At 43.3% G+C, this 19550-nt stretch overlaps 1 protein-coding gene across 2 annotated transcripts in view; it reads right to left on the bottom strand.

Annotated features, from left to right (window-relative positions):
• The window catches only part of NUDT3 (nudix hydrolase 3), a 32829-nt gene that overhangs the window by 8931 nt on the left and 4348 nt on the right, over nucleotides 1–19550 (bottom strand). For both annotated transcript variants that reach the window (XR_008749962.1, XM_055819786.1), the window contains exons 2-4: nucleotides 9501–9611; nucleotides 1596–1640; nucleotides 707–791 (exon numbers count right to left, since the gene is read on the bottom strand). Coding sequence is in view for 1 of the 2 variants with exons in the window: in XM_055819786.1 (XP_055675761.1) it covers nucleotides 707–791; nucleotides 1596–1640; nucleotides 9501–9611 (241 nt within the window). In the remaining variant the exon portion in view is untranslated. The remainder of the gene's footprint in view (nucleotides 1–706; nucleotides 792–1595; nucleotides 1641–9500; nucleotides 9612–19550) is intronic.

Here is a 19550-nt window from a genome sequence, read left to right as displayed (position 1 = left end):
ACCGCACTAATGGCTCCTCTATCCCCGTAACAGCTATTTGTTCAGGGCATTACATCCACTGTCCAAACAAACCAATTTTGCATTTCTTATTTAAAAAAAAACAACCAAAGAATCAACACACAAACACATTTCTTTTGCTATTTCTGCAATTTCTATTCAAGTCAGATACCAACCACCACCCAATCCCTATCGATTTGCAAGTGAACCTTAATTTTTGGTGGACAGAACTAATTTCTTACTCTTTCCATAATAATTATTCCATATACAGCCTGACGAAAGCCAAGTTACAGGTGCTACAGCACTACTGACAAACGTCGCGTGGAACAATAGGTTCATTTTCATTTGGGAATCTGATTTAAATGCAAAGATTTCGAAAGATAGTGGCGAATGATTAATCCACACTGCCCTATCTTCTTGTCTTAGAAAGGACAGCTCTTCATGCTCTTTACTTAATAACTTAAAGTGCAAGAATTAAATACAAAATTGCTGTGGAGGCAGCTGTACAGCTGAATTGACTTACCTTGGGCCACAGAGGTTACAAAAACATCAGTTTAACCACAATTTTTTTTCCCCAAGCACCCAAAGGACACACCACTGCAACTTTTCCGAACCACTCTCACAAAGATTCTGGCTCCCAGAGGGATGCTCAGCTGACTTGTTTTTTCTGCATCCAACCAGTTCACGCTAGCAAACACAAAGAGCTTACCAATATTGACAGAGTCCTCCCAGTCTTCCAACACTTCTGTGACGATAAGTACGTAAACATATGTCCTGTGTTTCCTGTCCCGATTCTAGAAGGCAAAGGGAACAGAGTAAAAGCAAAGCTACCAAGGGAAAAACAAGGCAAGTGGGCATGTGGCGACTGCAAGCGGCAAGCTGCCTCACTATCATGCCACGGTACCTTACGTCTAGTTCCCCTCACGTTTAGTAAAAATTGCTGTGTTTTAAATGAGAGGTCTGAAAGTATTATTTACTGCAGCCAAAAAGTCTAGTGCCTAAACTGTAAGGCAGTATCTGGTGGACAGGTATGTGTATAAATCAGTTCCTCAGCTGGGGGGGGGGGGGGGGGGGGGGGAACCCAAACAAACCAACCCCACCCCACAGGAAAGATTTGTATCTATTTCACACAATTCCATGAAAAAACAACTGTCGAAAGAGCCATGCCCGCCACCTGTGGCAAAGCATCTCCCCGGTACTCACCACGTGCTCCCGCACTCCACATCGGAGCACACGGGCTCCACCACTTCACCAGTTTGGCAACGGGTGACGGCAGGTGCTAAAGAACAAAGAAGCCCCACTGCTCCCCAGCTGCTGGGTGCCCTTGTGTGGCAGCAAGAAAGGTACGAAGGCACCGAGAATATCCACCGTTACGTTGGCATAATTATCCCTCCTGTTGTTAACCGAACTGCAAATTGCAGATGAGCGGTATCACTGAAAATTGATCAGCTACGTTTCTATTTAACGGGGAGTTTTGAGTTTTCCTTCAAACAAGTTAGCGAGCTGACTTCGCAACAAACTAGGAAGTGATTTTTACTTCAAGACAATTTTTTTTGCATCGAAATTCAACAATTTTTTTAACAATGTCTGAAACTTACCTCAAAAATTCCCACTAATCTTCCTAACGTCCCTTTCACTCCAGCCTATGAAGAGTTCAAAGAGAAAAAAACCATACTTTAACGACAGGTCAGTGCATATTTCCGTATTTGTTGTGCAGGAGCAGTTCCTTTAGAACGGGAAGCACATGCTGTAAAATTCTGTACACCTTAAAACATCACGGTCACAAGAAAAACGACAAAAATATATCACAAGTTCTAACCATGCATGCATTCCCAGTAGTTTTTTTCTTCTTTTTCTATATTCCATTTTTTAATTCAATCTGAAGGAAAAAACCAACTATTTGATGAGTTACTAATTGCATGCCAATATCCACCAAATGACCAGAATCTCCTCTAAAGGTTATTACAGCCTAAACACGGATAAAATTTGCTTTGGCGTTAGCAGTTTTACCCCTTTGAAGTTATAGTTTAAGAAAATAACTTCAAAGTATGTACGAGACATCCACTTACACCATCAAAGCAACATGACAGCTACCAGGTATTTCAGGGATGCCCTGCATACATTTGAAGCAAGCTAATACAAACATAAAATACTTTCAACATTGTAATGTGGCCTCTGCAACAGGAACAAGACTATTTTTTGATAGAAAATGAAAATACAGATGGGTATTGAGAGAAGCCTTTTGAATCAGGCACAGACACAAATCAAGAGGAGATCTAAGCAACAGTTTTGTCTTCTACTCGAATACTACTGAGGATCTACCCACTTTATCTGATTTGCTGTCACTTTTTAAACATCCACTCACCGCTGTGGCTCAGTCACTTTCTCAAACTGCTGTTTCTCGCCTCTGCTCTCCGGTGTCGCATCATGCATGCATGCAAAATGCCATCCCACTCCTCTCCCCCCAGACCTCTCCTTTCCCCTCCCCAGTAATTTACATTATTTCCCCCCCCCCCCTTTTTACAACTATAGATGCCTGCAACTCAAGTGCTACAAACACGATGAGATTTTGCTCCACGACTTAACTGGTTCCAAACACTCCACAGAATCTGGCAAACCACCCAGCCACATTTGGAAGGTAAATTTGGCTGTCGTCTCTGGCAGCTGGAACACATCTGAAACAGTTCAGGAAAATCGTGCCTTTGCTCTTGCAGCCAAGATAGACAGATCTGATTATGTCAGGCTTTTTTTTTTTTCCTTATACAAACAAACAAACAAACAAGATGTTTGGGTGAGGGCAACTAAATATTTAATAAGAAAAATCCTCTGTCCTGAGCAGCTGAGATAAGCCATTTCCCACTTGTTCAGCTACTAACCAGATGCTGTACAGTCACATGCTTTTGGGAAGGAAGAACTTTTATTAATTAGGAGATTTTTCTGGTTAAGTGCCCAGCCTACTAAATGAACACACAGATACACCAAATTACACAGCCAGAGCACACCTCACTAGTGCTGCTAATGACAGCTGATGCTAGAACTGCCCCAAGAGAAAAGGATTTGTAGCTGCCCCTACTACAGGTGTTCACAGAAATCTGTAATTCTTTCTGTAACATGCTCCCTGACCTCTACTTCTAGGAAGGAGCTTTTCAACTGAACCTTTTCATGTTGTCTTTGGATGCAAAATTTATTGTCTTATCAGTATTTCTGACATTCTGCTCAGCCCACAGGTGGACCACTGACTATTAACCCCAAGGTTATTTCTGGAGTCAAACAGCAATTCCATGAAGGTCAATGTACGCGTGTATGCGCACACCAGCATGGCTGGGACAGATAACTGGGTCTGACCTTTGCGGATGAGCGATTTTACCTCATCTGCAAAACTGTTACTGCTAACCCTGGGCTAATCTCTCTCAGAAGTGAACTGGAAGGCAAATACTTCAAATGAATTTCATTCAAAGAAGACCTTCAGCAGCCTTGAACAGTGGGCTTTTTTTTTTTTTTTTTTTTTTTTTTTTGCATAAGCAGCAATATCAATCAGCCAGCAATAACACAGGGAGGAACGCAAGGCTTCCACCGTCACAACATACATACACAACCAAATATTTCAGGTAAATAACTGTCTTAAGCCAATTTTCTTCACTGGTTCCTGGAGAGGGCTATCCAATTTCTTTTCTCCTTACCTGCAGAGGCACTGAATCAAAAGCCAGGGATGCTGTTGTGATGCTTAGTGAACTCTCAATCTGACTGGAAACAAATTTATCTCCAGGCAGCTAGCCAGCCTGGAAACCAAGCATGAATACAGCACGACCAGCCTCCCAAGCAGTTTATCCCCAGCTCTAAAACTGTGCTTGAAGTGATACAGGCAGGTGAGGAGCCCTTCCTTCTGTTCTGCTTAAACAGAGAGGCGACAGAAATAACACTCCGTCTGCAAACTAGGATCCTTCTTCTCTCTTCTGCCTAGTCTTATGCACCCAAAAAGGCACAAAAAACGATGCCAAGATAAACATGTGCTGTAGGAAAGTCACGTTGAATTAAAAAGTGCTAAGGTTTTCTTCACATATGAATTTACCACATGCAGTAGTAAATGGCGGCAAAGCAATGGTTTGATTCAAAGAAATACTGGGCTGATTTTATAGAAGACTGCAAAGCACATCCTACCACTGGAATCCAATGGCACCCTCAACCTATTTTACTGGTATAGTGGATTTTAAAGATGACATATAGGACATCCAACACAGACCAACTGGATTGTTATACACCTATTTTTGATAAAGCACTTAATTCACACGCAAATAGGAACATCCTAGGTCTCTGTACAGTCACGTACTTTAATCGAACAAACAATCATGAAGTGGAATTCACAGTCTCGCATGAGTTTCTGACATAAAAGCTGCGCAAGACATCTGAGAAAATAATCTGTAGCTGTTATCACTAACAAAGCAAGCTAGACAACGTGCAACGAAAGTGCCAGGCTCCTCTTTGGGGAAGCTCCATACCTCCTGCCTTGCTACGGGCCAACCCCTAGCACCCTCCCGACTCCACCGCAGGACAATGAGCATTTTCTTGGAAAGTTAAAAGCACAGTCACAGGCTCATCCAGGATTGAATGCTGGATCTAAATCTTAATTTGTACCAGATGACTCAGGAATTTTCTCCTTGGTAGTAAACGGACTGAGAATCCTCCGCCCTCGTGGGCCACAACAGTAAGTGTCTGGCAGAGACAGCACAATTTATTTGGGTACATGTTCCCCCACCAAGCATTGGAAGTGCCGCACATGGAACCTGGGCTGCAACCCCCAAAATATGCACACGTCCCAGGAAGATGCTATTAAACCTATCAACAAGGGGTAAGAGATCACCGGCGCCAACTGTTCCATCTGTAGGTGTGAAAATAAAGCCCATCAATCAAACGACAGTGTTTGCTCAGGAAGAGGCAGACTCAGGTAGAAAAAAAAAAAAAAAGAGGACAGACGCAGCTTGCAAAAATGAGCTTCCTTTTCACTGCTCTGCAGATTCAAATCAGTCTCCAGCATCCGAGGTAGTCCTCACTGGAAAAAAAAGATAGACCTGGCAAGAGTGCATCAATGTCACAGAACAGCCAGCCGCCCCAAAACAGCACACCACTTCAAACCGCTGCTGCACACCCAGCGGGGTGGGCTGGGCATTCGGGACAAGGAACAAAAATCTGGAGGAAATGAAGCTTTACTAGTTCTGCTGCTCATGGAACAACTTGTTTTAATAAAGAAAAATTACTGAAGACATCCAAGAACAGCAGGTTCAGGTTTCAAAGCTGAAAATAAGTTGGGGTCAGATGCAAAAAGCAGCCTGCAGCAACACCATCTGTTCCTAGGGACAGCTTTTATTTCCTTCCATCTGAGCTAAGGAAAATGTGGGTTGGAATTTCAGCTATTTTACTTTGCTCTATTAGGCTCAAAGCCTGCATCTACTACAGATTACTGCTGGGCAAGAGGACTGTGGTAAAACACCCAAATCTTTGCTCTAATACTTGCACTACTTGAGGTAGTAAAGCACACCCATAAAAACTGCTAGCTTAGACAAGTTCTAAAGGCGCCAATTACGGACCTGCTAGGCAAATTTTCTTGCTGTGTCTCAGAGAGGGTTATACTTACTCACCCCTTTACTGCATTACAACCAATAATATGTTTTTACATCTGTGAGAGAGACATGAAATGCCATGTCAGAGCAGGAACTTTTAAGACACTGTACTCATTTGTATGAAGTTTGAGTACACAAGAGTAACAGAAAGTAGTGAACTCAGCCCGCTGTTTGCACCGAGTATTACTAAATGTAGGAAGAGTTCAACGCCATCACCTCTGTCATTCATCCACAGTCCTTGCAATATTTAAAAACCAAAGAGTCTCCCTATTTTAGCACCGAACAGTGTCAACATTTGTATTTTAAATCACTAACAAAATACATGAAACAGAAAAAATTATTTATAAAACATGTTTAAGAGGGGAAAAGAAAAAAAAGAAAAAAGGTCTAGCAGCCAGATCAAAGCACTATCACGATGGACTATTTTTAATATTGGCATCAATTGCCTGTTTGATCACAGATCAAGCACAATTTATCTGGCTTTTGATTCCCATGAAGAAAGCATGACTAACACTCCCGTAATTTTATAGAACTTGGCATTTGCTAAGTATTTAAAGGTCAGGATGTGAAAGATGCTGTAAGTGCAAAATGAAATGCCTTTGGGTTTAACAGATGAGCGTGGAGGCTTTTTTCAAAGTCACTCTATAATAAGTTTAATTTAAGGCATCTATTTCTAAAACATGTTCTTTGCCAGTTGCTCACACTCGTAAAAAATCCTTATTCCTAACGTAAGATTAATTTTGGGGAGAGAAGCCAATAGCGAAAAAAAAAAAATCCAAGAATGAAGAAGTAAAAAAAAAATATACTACATTGGTGCTAATGAGTGTTTGAAAAGGGCACACTTTTTCTAGAAGGTGGACATTAGAATGTACACGGAGTTTACAGCTGTGTAAGACTGACTACATCAATTTTCAACAGTCTGTCAGAAATAAGTGGTTCTATTCTGAAAAGGTTGCTCTCATTCAGAGCTAGCGTGCTTGTCTACTGTCACTTTGCCTTAAAACAATGGCCAAGAACTCAAGTCACTTCAAATTTTATGCAGACAACAGCAAGCATGACAAGCGTTGGTACCTGTCTAATTCAATACTTCTGCTGGTACAAATTAATATAGATAAGGACTATCTCAAACTAGGACAAGGACTTTAACTCAGCTTGGGGCAGAGGGATCACAGGTTTCACTGAGAATCAACATTTCATTTTCACAACAGTCTTCTAAAATTCTGAAAATCAGAGAAAGGGAAAAGTCAGGTTTCTTTGTAGGGCAATTATTGCAGCAAAAAAATGGATAAACTCAAACATACATGGTAAAATTAAAACACTGAATGCAGAAGTTAAAAATCTTAGTTTAGGGAAGTGTATTTTAAAAAGAGAATGCGTACCATGCAAAAAGGAATAAATTGAGAAAAAACAGCCTATTGTCATTTTCAAAGACCACAAGCAACTGAAAGGGCAATGAGTCCTCATGGCTCTTCCAACTGTGTCTTGTTAAAATGGAAAAGGCACACCAAAGCCAGTGAAAGAAAGTCCACAATTTTCCTCCACGACTTGGACCGGCAGGCAGCTCAGCTAACCTCTCGTTTGCTTGCGAGTGGCACATCGGTCGGTCCCAGGAGAGAAGCTAAGACATCAAACCTACTCAGAAATCAGCCCCTGCTACAGCCTACCTGAAAAAGCCTAGATTCTCATGAAAGGATGAACAAGAATTACCAGCTAGCACGCACACCGGTTGGCCAGCAGTCTCCCAAAAGACCTCCTCTGCCAAATCAACAGCACAAGCTGGGAAAGCGGGTGCCGAAGTCCCGTAGAGCGTTACAGCTGTGCTATAACAAACACTCCCCTCCCGCACGCACATTCCCAGGCAACAGTAAACAGCTCGCCGAGCTCAAGGCAGTTGATGTACATTATAATTTTGTGTGGGGATCGTAAACAGCGTGCTGGAACACAAACCTATTTGAGGAAGGTCTTACACGTCTAAAAGCTCCCCCGTGCTTTCCACCTGTGTCAGCTAGCCTAATCGTTAGCTGTAGAAGTGCTCAAGTAATTTTATACACGTGACAGGCTGCTCTTCTGCAGAGCGCTTTCAGCAAAGCCTTTACCATAACAGCATCTGATCGCTCCATTTGAGATTCCAACCACGCGCTCCCGTCAAACGCTACTAGGTGTCGTCAAGGTTAGCTGTTGGGGTAATCCTGCCGCTTTTGGAGCTCTCGCCGTTTGCCGTTTGTTGAGCGGCATTCAAGCAGATAGGTGCTTCGCTGGGAATGACACAACCCTGCCAGGCTGCCACAGTTTGAATTACATTCTCATTCGGCACCGGTCCACGTGAGCGAGGGAACACCAGCTGAGCGAGAGGGGATTATCTCAGCCAGCCCAAACCAGTTTCTTCGCTGCAGACTGAGCCCGTGCCAAGGCTTCCTTTCAGGCACCGAGCTGTCATGGAAAGAAAGCGACTCTTCCAAGGCGCTGCGCTGCCCGAGGAAGGGAGGGTCGATACGGATTTATTTTAAGGATTTGAAAGGCGAAGCCATGCATCTCCTGGATGAACCCTTGACTTCTGTATCAAATGATTACTAATAACGGTAGGGTTGTAAAGCAGGACTCTGCAGCTAAAAATATATCTATTGTTCTGGTTAAACTCACTTTGGCTGGTACCGTATTTGAACGATCGCCGAGTTACTAAAAAAGCAGGAAACCAAATTTGCAAGCAGCAATCCCCAGTACGAGAGGGACCTAAAGACACTTTAAAAAAAATAAACTTTGACTGTATCATCTTTCATACCTTTCTGATAAACTGCTAGATAATAAAGCCATCAAAAGAGAAACAGGACTTGAGAACTGCCACATTAGGTAAGTCCGAAGGCTCAAATATTCAGCATTTTGTTAAGACAGCAGCAGATACTTCCAAATACGTCAGAGGAAAATCTTCATATACCAGACATTAAATAAATAAATAAAGCAACTACTGGCACAGCTTCCTCCCAAGTCCCATCAATTAGCTCTTGACTTCTGTTCCGCAGCACAAATGTTTATAACCCTCCTGAAAGCATTTTTAATCCTGCCTTATATAACTGTGAACCGACTTGGTCATCCATATATAATCACTTAATCGTTCCTGAATCCAAGCATCTCTCCAATTTGAAAATATTCAGAAGCAAGTTCTAAAGACGTGTTTTACATACGATGCAGTCAACTGCCATTTGCTGTCTTTAAGTTCTTCCTTGTGAAGGATAAAATTGTTCTTTCAGCTTTAAGAGAAAAATACGCCTTCTCCTTACAGATCATCAATCTTGTGTCTGATTTGCTGTTTGATCTCCTTTCTGAAATAGCTTCAAGTAAAAAAAAAAAAACCCCACCAAAATTAACATATTAGGGATTATTGCTTATAACTCTCATGATCAATTTATCTTATTCACATAAAACTCAAAATACGTACTAGATCAAAACATACCAAGGTCCCTATATTTGGGGTGTCTTCAGTGGTTCATAAGGTCTTACTTTCTACCTTCTACTCAAGTATTAGGTAGCTCCACAAAAGCACAGCTCTTTTTTAAAGTTCTCTTAAGAAACTCTTCGTCATAGAGAGAAAACAAACCAGAGAATATCATCATATGCATTGAAATGACTACAGTTTAATTTTATCTATTTTCAGTTAAAGGTATCGGGTGAGGAAAAGTTCATTCTGACCGAGAGCGCCTTAATTACATTCCTGTGCTATCTTTATTTAGGACTCTGGTTTCCCTCCCACATATGACTGGGATATCACCAGTGACCTTGTATTCCTTTCCATCTTAAGAAAAACAAGCAAGAGTGATGAAAACAAATTCACAAAGCCTTCACCAATAATCAGCAGCAAAGCTTCAGGAGCTCCTGCTCTTGTCAAACACTCACCTCTTCACAGACTTCTCGTACAGCAGCCACGTTGGGCTCCTCCTCGGGCTCCATGCCACCCCCAGGGACAATCCATCGATCAGGATGACGACTACTGCTAACCAGCAGCACCTGTGGAAAGCAGAGCACAGGTGATGTATAAACTCAAGGCGATGCTCCTTTTCAGAGCCCAGCTGAAGAGAAGTTGTCTTTGCATCTCTCACACCTCCAGACACAGCCAATCCAACACGAGCCCTTGAAAATAATCCACTTTTTCCAAGACAATTTCCTTAGCCCCTTTCAGACAGCTGGGCAAACTATATTATCGGTGACACCAAGGCACTCCAACACTTCAAATTATTTCAGCCGCTACCTTCTCACTGCTCGGACACATCACAGAATAAATCAGTGCCTCTGCATACCGGAACAATGATCTGCTATTTGATACAGCATCACAATACTTACAGTGGAAGAGATCACTGCTGTACTCAGTCACTACATAGTCTCGACAGCTTGGGATACATACACAGCATGCAACAACCTAAGATGGCACCAGAAACTGCTCAGCACCTTTGCAGAAGTAGCTTGATTTACCTTTATCAGTACCTTTGGCCTTGTCCGCCTCTGCAGTTATGCTAACGACATACACAAGTCAGGTAACTACCCACTAAAATATTTATGTGCAATTGTTTTAGCAGAGATTGTCAACTTCCCAGTTTTGCCTCTTTTGCAGCAGGCACCACCGAGTTCAGCTCTAGAGCCAGCACTTGGTTACTTTTATTTTAGATGAGGTTGTTCAATGAGATACAAACAAAAAATAATTCTACATTAAACCACTTAAAAGCCCTATGACGAGGCTGCATAGAAGGACGGACTTTTTTTGAATCAGGAAAATAGTTCAACCACTTTCACAGGAGTAATTTTTCATAAGCAGGCTTTGTGGCAGTCTTTCTTGAAACACATTTTATTCCACCATAATTCTGCTCTGTGCAAGTTCAGGTTTTGTTCTGTCGTCTTCCAGAAACAAAAAGCCAACTAACAATCTCCACCGGCGAAAAACTTCCCCAAAGAATATTGAGACACTGCTTATTAAATCTACTTGCAATACATCCATGAGCAGAGATGGAAACTAAAAACAAAACTAATACTGTTTTTCAGCTCTCTAAACAAAGCTTGTTCATTAGAGTCATCATGCTATACTTCATCATTTCACTGGCACAAAGCTTACAGCCAAAGCGACTTGCTCCAGAAACTTTCCAACATACCAGTCCAATTAGGTTACAGGCCAGCTGTAACAGTTTCAGACATTTCGAAGTTAAACTGTGCGAGACACTAAAAATCCCAGGCTTTACTGTGTAAATGTTGATTTACCAGTAGGATATGAAAAGATTTGTGCTAATTACCAAGGGGAAACCTACCTACAGAATTCAAAATTAAAACTTCTGAAACAAAAACAAGCGTAAGATTTCCAGGGTTTCCCAGTTCTTTTATCTTCTGAAAACTCATCTGCCAACCAACCACGCTGCAAAGTGATTTTTCGTCTTCCAGGGCCACCCAGACCACGCTGGCTCAGCACAGGGAAAAGAGGGGGGGCCAGCAGACTAGAACATACCAGGGCGAGGAGACAAGGGTCACTTGTGGGGGTCCAAACCACAGCTTTCAAACCAGCAGTAGCAAAGCTTAAGGCAGAAACTGAAGAGGGGTCATAACAAAGATTTTGGCAACTGCTGGTCTAACCTTTCCTAAGCCTGCAACTAAACTCGGTGTTCTCAAGTGTCAGCACTCCTCGAATCAGCAATTTTCTGTGGATCCCACCAAAAATAACATCTCAAAGCCTCCTCTTCCCAGTTCAGTCCGAACGCACACCTCAGTCCTGCACTGCACGAAGCAGGATCATTTCCCAAAGCAGCTCATCGAAATCTCCGAGCACTCCCCGGTACGTCTATTGAATCAAGGCAAACACGTACCAGAAATGAATTAAGCTGAATGGGCCATGCAGTTTCCTAACGGAGATGCTTACTACCTGACGCATCTTCTGGCTTAGGCTGCAACGGAACAGCATTTACTCTATAGTAACATCCCATGGTGTTTGGCTTTCTTCAAGAGGAAGATGGAATTCCTTTCCCCCAAACATCCAATCCATATAAAACACGACCAGTAAGCCATGCCTAAATAGGGAATGTAAACTTCACTCATCCGTGGAGCCTTCAAGGCTTGGGACAGCAGCCAGGTACCACGGGCTGGGACTGTATGGCTGTCACCAGCAGCCACCTCTGGTTTGCCGATATGTGGCCGCGGTAGGCTCAGCACACATGCACGCCGATGGGCTGTGCCATCTTATCACTGCACCCTTTCCTACTACAGGGCTTTCACTTCATCCTGTCTCATTACCAGCATCGTACACAGAAGAGCCTGGCCTGAAATTCCTACCTCTGGGTCAGCAGGTGATTCTGAGGACAAACTTAAAAGAAAGGTAATAGATATTTCAAGTATCTGTTTTCTTGCCAGGTAAGGAAGCCATCATCTTTGCCATTTCCCGTTTCAATTCAGAGGCCCAGCTCAAAGGAAAAAAAAAAAAAAAAAAAAAGGAGGAAAAGATTTAAAACAAGTGGCAGAAACAGATCTTTGAAACTCGGCGCAGCACACTTCGAGCCATTGAAGTCCTGCCACCTTCTATTTGTGAGAAAAAAGTATCTGCTCAGAAAACCCCTGTACAAAGACTTCTACAGGAAAGCCTGATGGAGCGCTCAGACTAAGACAATGCTATAGCAACACACTAGTAGGGACTTTTAGGTGTAAACAACAGTTTTAGGCAAAGTAAATTAACTTCAGCTGCTCTGGCTGTTGAGCATTTTCTGAATAGAATTAACATGAACAACCCTCACTGGGAAGGAAAAACCTGTCATTCTCACACTTTTATGTAATCAGACTATTTCCTGTTTAATAAAAAGGAAATCCCATCAAGAGAGAGCAGGAAACATGCCCTACAAGGTCATTCTTTTAAAACAACTTTAAACAGGATATTGCTACCAATGAGCTCTCCCAAGACAAAGGGGCCTAGTTCAAAATGAGGGTGAGACACTGGTGTGTTTCAAAAACCCACACATCTGAAAAAGTCCCGTCTCCCAATACATGCAACGCGTTTCAAGGGATCCAGTAAAAGGGTCGTTATAATCCAAATCGTAGAATTATCTGGGTTGGAAGGAAGCTTTCAAGGTCTGCTAATTCCAGCCACCCCACCACGGGCTGGGACATCTTCCACTGGATCAGGATGCTCAGAGCCCCATCCAGCCTGACCTCGGATGGTGGCAGGGATGGGGCATCTACCACCTCTGGGCAACCTGCTCCACTGTTTCACCACCCTCATTGTAAAAAAAGTCTCTTCCTTATACCCAATCTGATCTACCCTCTTCTAGTTTAAAACCATGACCCCTGTCTCATCACAACAAGCCCCGATAAAAACTTTGTCCCCATCTTTCTTACAAGCTCCCATTAGGTACTGGAAGGCTGCAGTAAGGTCTCCCCGGAGCCTTCTCTTCTCCGGGCTGAACAACCCCAGCTCTCCCAGCCCGTCCCTAAGAGAGGCGTTCCATCCCATCCTCCTGGCCTCCTCCGGACTCACTCCAACAGGTCCATATCTCTCCCACGCGAAGGGCCCCAGAGCTGAATGCAGGGCCCCGGAGTGGGGTGTCTCACCAGAGCAGAGGAGAGGGAGAAAATCACCTCCGTTGACCTGCTGGCCATGCTGCTTTTGATGCAGCCTGGGATACGGTTGGCTTTCTGGGCTGCAAGCACACATCGCTGGCTCACACCCACCTTTTCACCCACCAGTAGCTCAAGTCCTTCTTGGCAGGGCTGCTCTCAGTCCCTCCATCCCCCAACCTGTACTGATACCAGGGGTTGCCCCAACCCAGGTGCAGGACCTTGCACTCAGCCTTGTTGAACCTCATGAGGTTCACATGGACCTGCTTCTCAAGCTCGTCCAAGTCCCTCTGGATGGCATCCCATCCCTCAGGCGCGTCAACCATACCACTCAGCTCAGTGTTGTCTGCAAACTTGCTGAGGGTGCGCTCAATCCCACCACCCATGTCACTGATGAAGATGTTAAGCAGTACTGGTCCCAGTATGGACCCAAGGGATGCCACTTGCCACCAGTCTCCATCTGGACACTGAGCCGTTGACCACTACCCTCTGGATGCGACCATCCAACCAATTCCTCATCCACCAAGCAGTCCACCCATCAAATCCATACCTCTACAATTTAGAGAGAAGGTTGTTTTGAAGGACAGCATCAAAGGCCTTAAAGAAGTCCAGACAGACAACATCCATAGCTCTCCCCTTGTCCACTGCTGTAGTCAGCCCATCATAGAAGGCCAGGCTGGCCAGGCAGGACTTGCCCTTGGTGAAACCAAGCTGGCTGTTTCGAATCATCTCCCTGTCCTCCATGTGCCTTAGCATAGCTAACGGAAGGATCTGTTCCAGGACCTTCCCAGGCACAGAGGTGAGGCAGCAGGTCAGTGCTTCCCAGGGTCCTCCTTTCTAGTCTTTTTAAAATGGGGTGCAATGTTTTCCTTTCTGCAGTCCACTTGACTGCCAGTCCTTTTCAAATATGGACACCAACTTGGCAATTACATCAGCCAACTCCCTCAGGACTCCGGGATGCATCTTGTCAGGTCCCATAGACTTAGGTATGTTCATGTTCCTCAGGTGGCCACAAACTTGAGCTTCTCACGAGGCATATTTTCACAAGGCAACATCACTCAAATGTTTACAAACTGCCCAAAAGCCAGTAAAATGAGATCTGCTGAAAAAACACCTCTCTCTGAAAACCGTTTCCAAAAAAAGTTTTCCACTCTGAAAAGCTGTTTGCAAAATAAGAAATACATTCCCCTGCAGAAACCTTTTCCCCAGATAGCTGGATGGGTGAACATAAAATACCTGGGGAAGCAAAGATACCAGCTGGGCAGGTTGCAGAAGAGTGATGCCATAGTATTGCTGCCATAATGAGGTCAAAAATATTTTTTAAGTTTCAGAACAAACATGTGATACACTGTAAGGCTAGCTTACATTCACTTTACAACATAGCATGACAAAAAGTGTTACTCAATTGCTCAGACTAAACGTTTTCCAATACAATCCAATTTTACAAAGCAGAAGAGTAAAGTTTTTTAAAGGACCACCTCGTGTGTCCTTGGTACCTGGATTTTTGCTCATTAACTTCTTTAGCATATATTCAGATGAATGTTTTTAAGTAATAATGAAGATATTTAATCAAAATATCATACAAATACACTAAAAATTACCTTTTTAAAAAACAAAACAACAGGCTGAAACACAAAGGAAGGTTGACATTTCCATTTTCTTCTTGCCAGGCAACTGTGGTTAAGATGGCTACTGAGACTCTGGTCCTACCAGGGATTCTGTGGGCAGATTTTTGAAGCCAAGTCTTGCAGTCCTTTTGGAAAAGCACTTGCAGGTATCACATCACATGGCCAAGTTCTGTTTTCCAGGATTTGAAAGACAATTATGTCATTTCAAAGCAGGGAAATGAGCAACACAAGCCTCTTTGGCAACGCACAAGGCAGCCCTGAAGTAGCTCTCACACACAATCAATGAAATAAGAGAAAGGTTAGAAAAATAAGCAACGTTTGAAGTCTACAGCAGGGGCTCCTAAACAGTGCTAGATTGTAGCCCTTACAGTAAGCAACCTTCAAAGCAGCATGCATACAAAAAATCCAAACAAATCTAGAGCAGCCTACCAACTTTCCCCCCGAAAGGAGACAGGAAACATGCTGAGACATCTAAGGCTGCCTGGACAGCCACACGCGGAGCTAGGAGCTCCATGGGAAAAGGGGAAAAGCATTTGTCACCGGGATAAATCTGGGAGCCCCGATACACAATGCTGACCTTAAAACAACCTAATTACATACAAATCTGTTGTATTCACATCAGGGTTGTTTTTTTTTCTCCCCCCAAAAAAACGGAGTTCTGCAAAGCAAGAACTAGGTAACCAAAATAAGGCAGAGAATTAATTCTCGGTTAACAGAAGAGAGATTGAGGGATTCCCAGGTTCTTTCATGCTGTGGTGGATTTAAACAACCACCATCAGCATCCCATAAATAAAACAAGAGTAGCTACACCGTAAGGAACACAATTCCTAGAAAGAGGCTCCACAGAAGCATTACAGCAAAGACGAAAAGGGCTACAGCGCTGTTAGAAGCTGGGCTACAACACCGATGGAAAATGAGCTGCGAACCTTCCAGACTTCCAGGAAAAGACAGTCCTACCCACACACGCCAGCCTAAGGACACAATCAAGCTGGCAGACTTAATAAGAAACAGCAGACAAGATGTTAAATACATGGGTTTTGGCCGAGCCAGCATTCCGCTGCCAGAAGCCAACCTATAGCCACTGGCTACTGAAACAACCTCTTTCACGCGTTCTATCACTATTAAGCCACAAAATCACGTCTTTTGCATAGCGACTAAAGCACAAACCTCCCGACATTTAAATTCATTTCACACTTTAGCATTATTTACCCGAAAATAGACTGCAAACAAGTAACATGTCTCATAACACGCTGTAGTGAGACTGGTGGAGAAGATGGCTGACTTCAATGATTTCCTCCCCCCCCCCCGTACAATCTGTCTTTGTTTGAAAGTTTCAATTTAATAAGAGTCTCTGTATTCAGGAGCCTGGAGTTTAGCTGTGCTAGCGACTCTCCGATGTGCCCTATGACCAGGCAGGATGCTGTAGCCGGTGCAGCTCTGTGTCCAGCATAATAAAGACCTTTTACGCATTACTCGAAGTTAACAAATGTTTTTACCAACCCAATATACTATTATTACTGGACTTAATGTTTTTATATCTGACAAAATTGGGATCTTGATTCAACCACATCAAACCGCCTTTAAACAGCAAGAACAGCATACACTGACAGAGCGCAAGAGGAGCAGGAGGGGAAAAGAGACCCTGTAGTTAGCAAAGCCATGCAAAAATTAAGCTAATTTAACCCACAGAAACACAGCCTCAGTCACCCTACAACAAAACATGCATTTTGCCAAACTGCTAACGCAGGACGGTCTAAACACAGACGCCAAGGCTTACAAGGAGGGCTTCTCCCACCCTCTTGCTATTCAGGGCACGTTAGGAAGTTAGCACATAGTAGTAACAAGTACAGCCAGTGGTCAGCAAGGGTACAGCCAGCTTAAAACATGACAGTGTCCTTCGCTAAATACACACAACCTCAACAGCAAGCCACAGAACACCCCTCTCCTGGCCATAACAGCATGTCCTCGCAGAGGCATTACTGTTTCTCAACAGTACCCATTTCCTTAGGCGAGTGTCATTTCTGCACGCACACCCGTGCTTTGCTCCGTGGTGTAATGCTGTAACCTCCCAGGTGGTACCTAGGAACTGGAGGCAGAAAATCAACGGCCCAAAGCTAGAAGGAGAAAGCACCCAGGCTACAGAACCTGACACAAACGTAAAGCACAAGTCTTGAACACTGAGTAAGAGGTGAGCTGGAAGGAGTTCAAGTCATTTCAAGTGTTTGGATCGCACCTACAAAGTACTATAACCATAGAGGAAAAACCCAAGAAAATTCTGTTGGTTTTTAGGCTGCTGCTTAGAATAACAATCATTAATCATCACGCACTGCACTGCTGCTCTGGCTTCAAAATACCAAGGGTCATATTACTGTTACTACAGTTTCTTGTGACTTCAGAGCAGCCGCTTACTCTTACCAAAGAACACCACAATCCAGAGTCCTCTCCCTCCATCAAAATTACATTGCAGATAACCACAAAAATTATCTGCAGCATGCCTTTCGCAGCAGGGACGGGACAGAGAAACCAGCTGAAATGCCTGAACCAGCAGCCACTTGCCTGGGAAGCAAAAGGCTGATAAGGAGGCAACTCCCAGTGTAAGACCCCAAACCGATAACCTATTTCTGCCTGTCAAAACCAGTTTGTTGACCACTCAGTAGTGACACAACAGGTCCAGGTGGATTTTTTTCCAGAAGGAATGCTAGCTTGTAAATTGCCTGTTTTAATGAGGAGAGAAAAAAAGAGAAATGAAGGGACTATTTTGGCCTTTTACATGGACTGAATGACTCTGGATGTCAGCAGTTGCATATGTATACATTTACTGTTTTGATTAACAAGTACTACTCATACAACATTCAAAAACCCTACAGCCATGAAAACTCTAGAGAGGCTTTTCAAATATAGGTAGTTAATTCTGCATGTAACATCAATATATGTTATTTACACAAGAAAAAGTAACCACCGAAGTCAATAGAAACGAAAATAACATTCAAACCATCTGAAGAACCTTGAAAAAAATTAAAAGCATCTAGCCAGTAGGTAACTGTATCTGCCTGAATTTCAAGTTAACATGAAATTTCTGAGAACAAAGACTTAGTGTGCGTTATCCACTGCACAACAAAGACAGCTACAGAGACACAAATTCTGACATAAATATGCACAAAATTTGAAAGATCCTTGACGAGCCTATGCAGCCAGTCTTCTCTCGGTTGGACTGAGAAAGAGCTAGTGTTTAAAGAAACTGAGTACCTGTTTCCCAACCGCTGCGTATTATATACAGCAGCATCTGAACACTGACGTTTACTATTCACAAGGCAGAATTGAGTTTCTTCATTTTGTTCAACTGAAATTACCCAATTTTTCTGGGCAACCCTATCACAGAGGTATGCAAACAAGGATAATTTTCCTTATAAAATCCAAGTGCATGATCATTTTCCTTTGACTGAGAAGCAAAAGAGTTGTTTTTCCAGACCTTGAAAGACCATGCATGGAAAGATTAGGTCCTAGGCAGCAGTCCCAGCTGGGTACACCCCCCAGCTGCTTGTACCTGCCTCCACACTTCAGTAGCTTGTCTGAAGGGTGATGAGATGAACCAAGGTGGGGAACTGATCATGAGTTAAAGAAAAAAAAAGAAATAAGGCCGGGGGACAGGACGCAAAGGGTGAGGAGAGAAAGGCAGGGAAAACAGCTACAGCCTCTGGTCAGGCAGTAAATGAATCTGAGATGAAAGAGATTTCAAAGCAGCATTATGCAGGGAAGAGACAGAGGCCACCACTGCTGGGACCTTCTCAACAAACCCAGGGATCGAGCATGCTCCCTCCTCTGCCCATACTCATCACTTTCTCTGAGCTGCAGCAGAACAACGCTGACTCAATTCTCCAGTTTCACAACAGCTTACAGAGCTTCCAGTAAATTAAGTGAAAATTTAACAATTTTCCTTCTTTTGTAGTCTGGGAAAGTACAAGAGATCATGGAATTGCTTCTAAGATTGTTTGTGAAAGCTGCCTCTCTGAAAAGACTAAACACCTTTTAAGATGGAAGCAAGGGTTTGCAGAGGTTTATACTCTTGCTCTTGGAGAAAACTAGCTACAGGCACAGCTGAGAGGGACAGGAGAAGCACAAGCAAGAGAACTATTTCTGAACTGGACTATATTCTACTGGAGATGTGGTAATGTGTTCGCACCAGCCAGGGAGAACTTCATTTGGTTTCAACCACAACCCTTTTATGCAGCTGAAGGGAATGTACAGAGCCTAGCTGAGCCATCAGAACAGAGATTCTGAGACTATATTCCATGGAAAGTACAACGATCACACGATGCTGGGCTCCCTTTATGTCCCAAAAGCAAAGTACTCCAAGTGTTTTTAGCTATTATTATTTTTATATCGGTGCAAACGCACAAAGGATGGCCCAGGAACACTGTGTGATCATCAACGTGTACTACAGTGAGAATTTGAGAACTGCCGTATTACATCATTGCTTGGTTTAAAACTGACCCAGGAGAAGAAGAAAAAGGTTCGTTTGCATTCAAATTACTTTCCCCAACCGAGGCTGTTGTAGGGCTACATAAACGTAGCTTTTGGTGACCGTATTGCCTTGGCGTGCTCACAGAACAGTAAAGCCAGGGCGCTTACCAGCCGCTGTGTGAAAGTTCTGTTTCCTCATCGCAATTTGGACTTCATTCACAATTCAGAAAAGACGACCAGTCCGGGATCCTATTCTTTCCAAAGCATTTCCTCCAAAAAG

Source organism: Falco peregrinus, chromosome 16 (genome assembly GCF_023634155.1).
Source record: "Falco peregrinus isolate bFalPer1 chromosome 16, bFalPer1.pri, whole genome shotgun sequence".
Lineage (NCBI taxonomy): Eukaryota > Metazoa > Chordata > Aves > Falconiformes > Falconidae > Falco > Falco peregrinus.
Note: the sequence above shows the minus strand (reverse complement) of the source record. Positions and strands in the feature narration are given on the sequence as shown.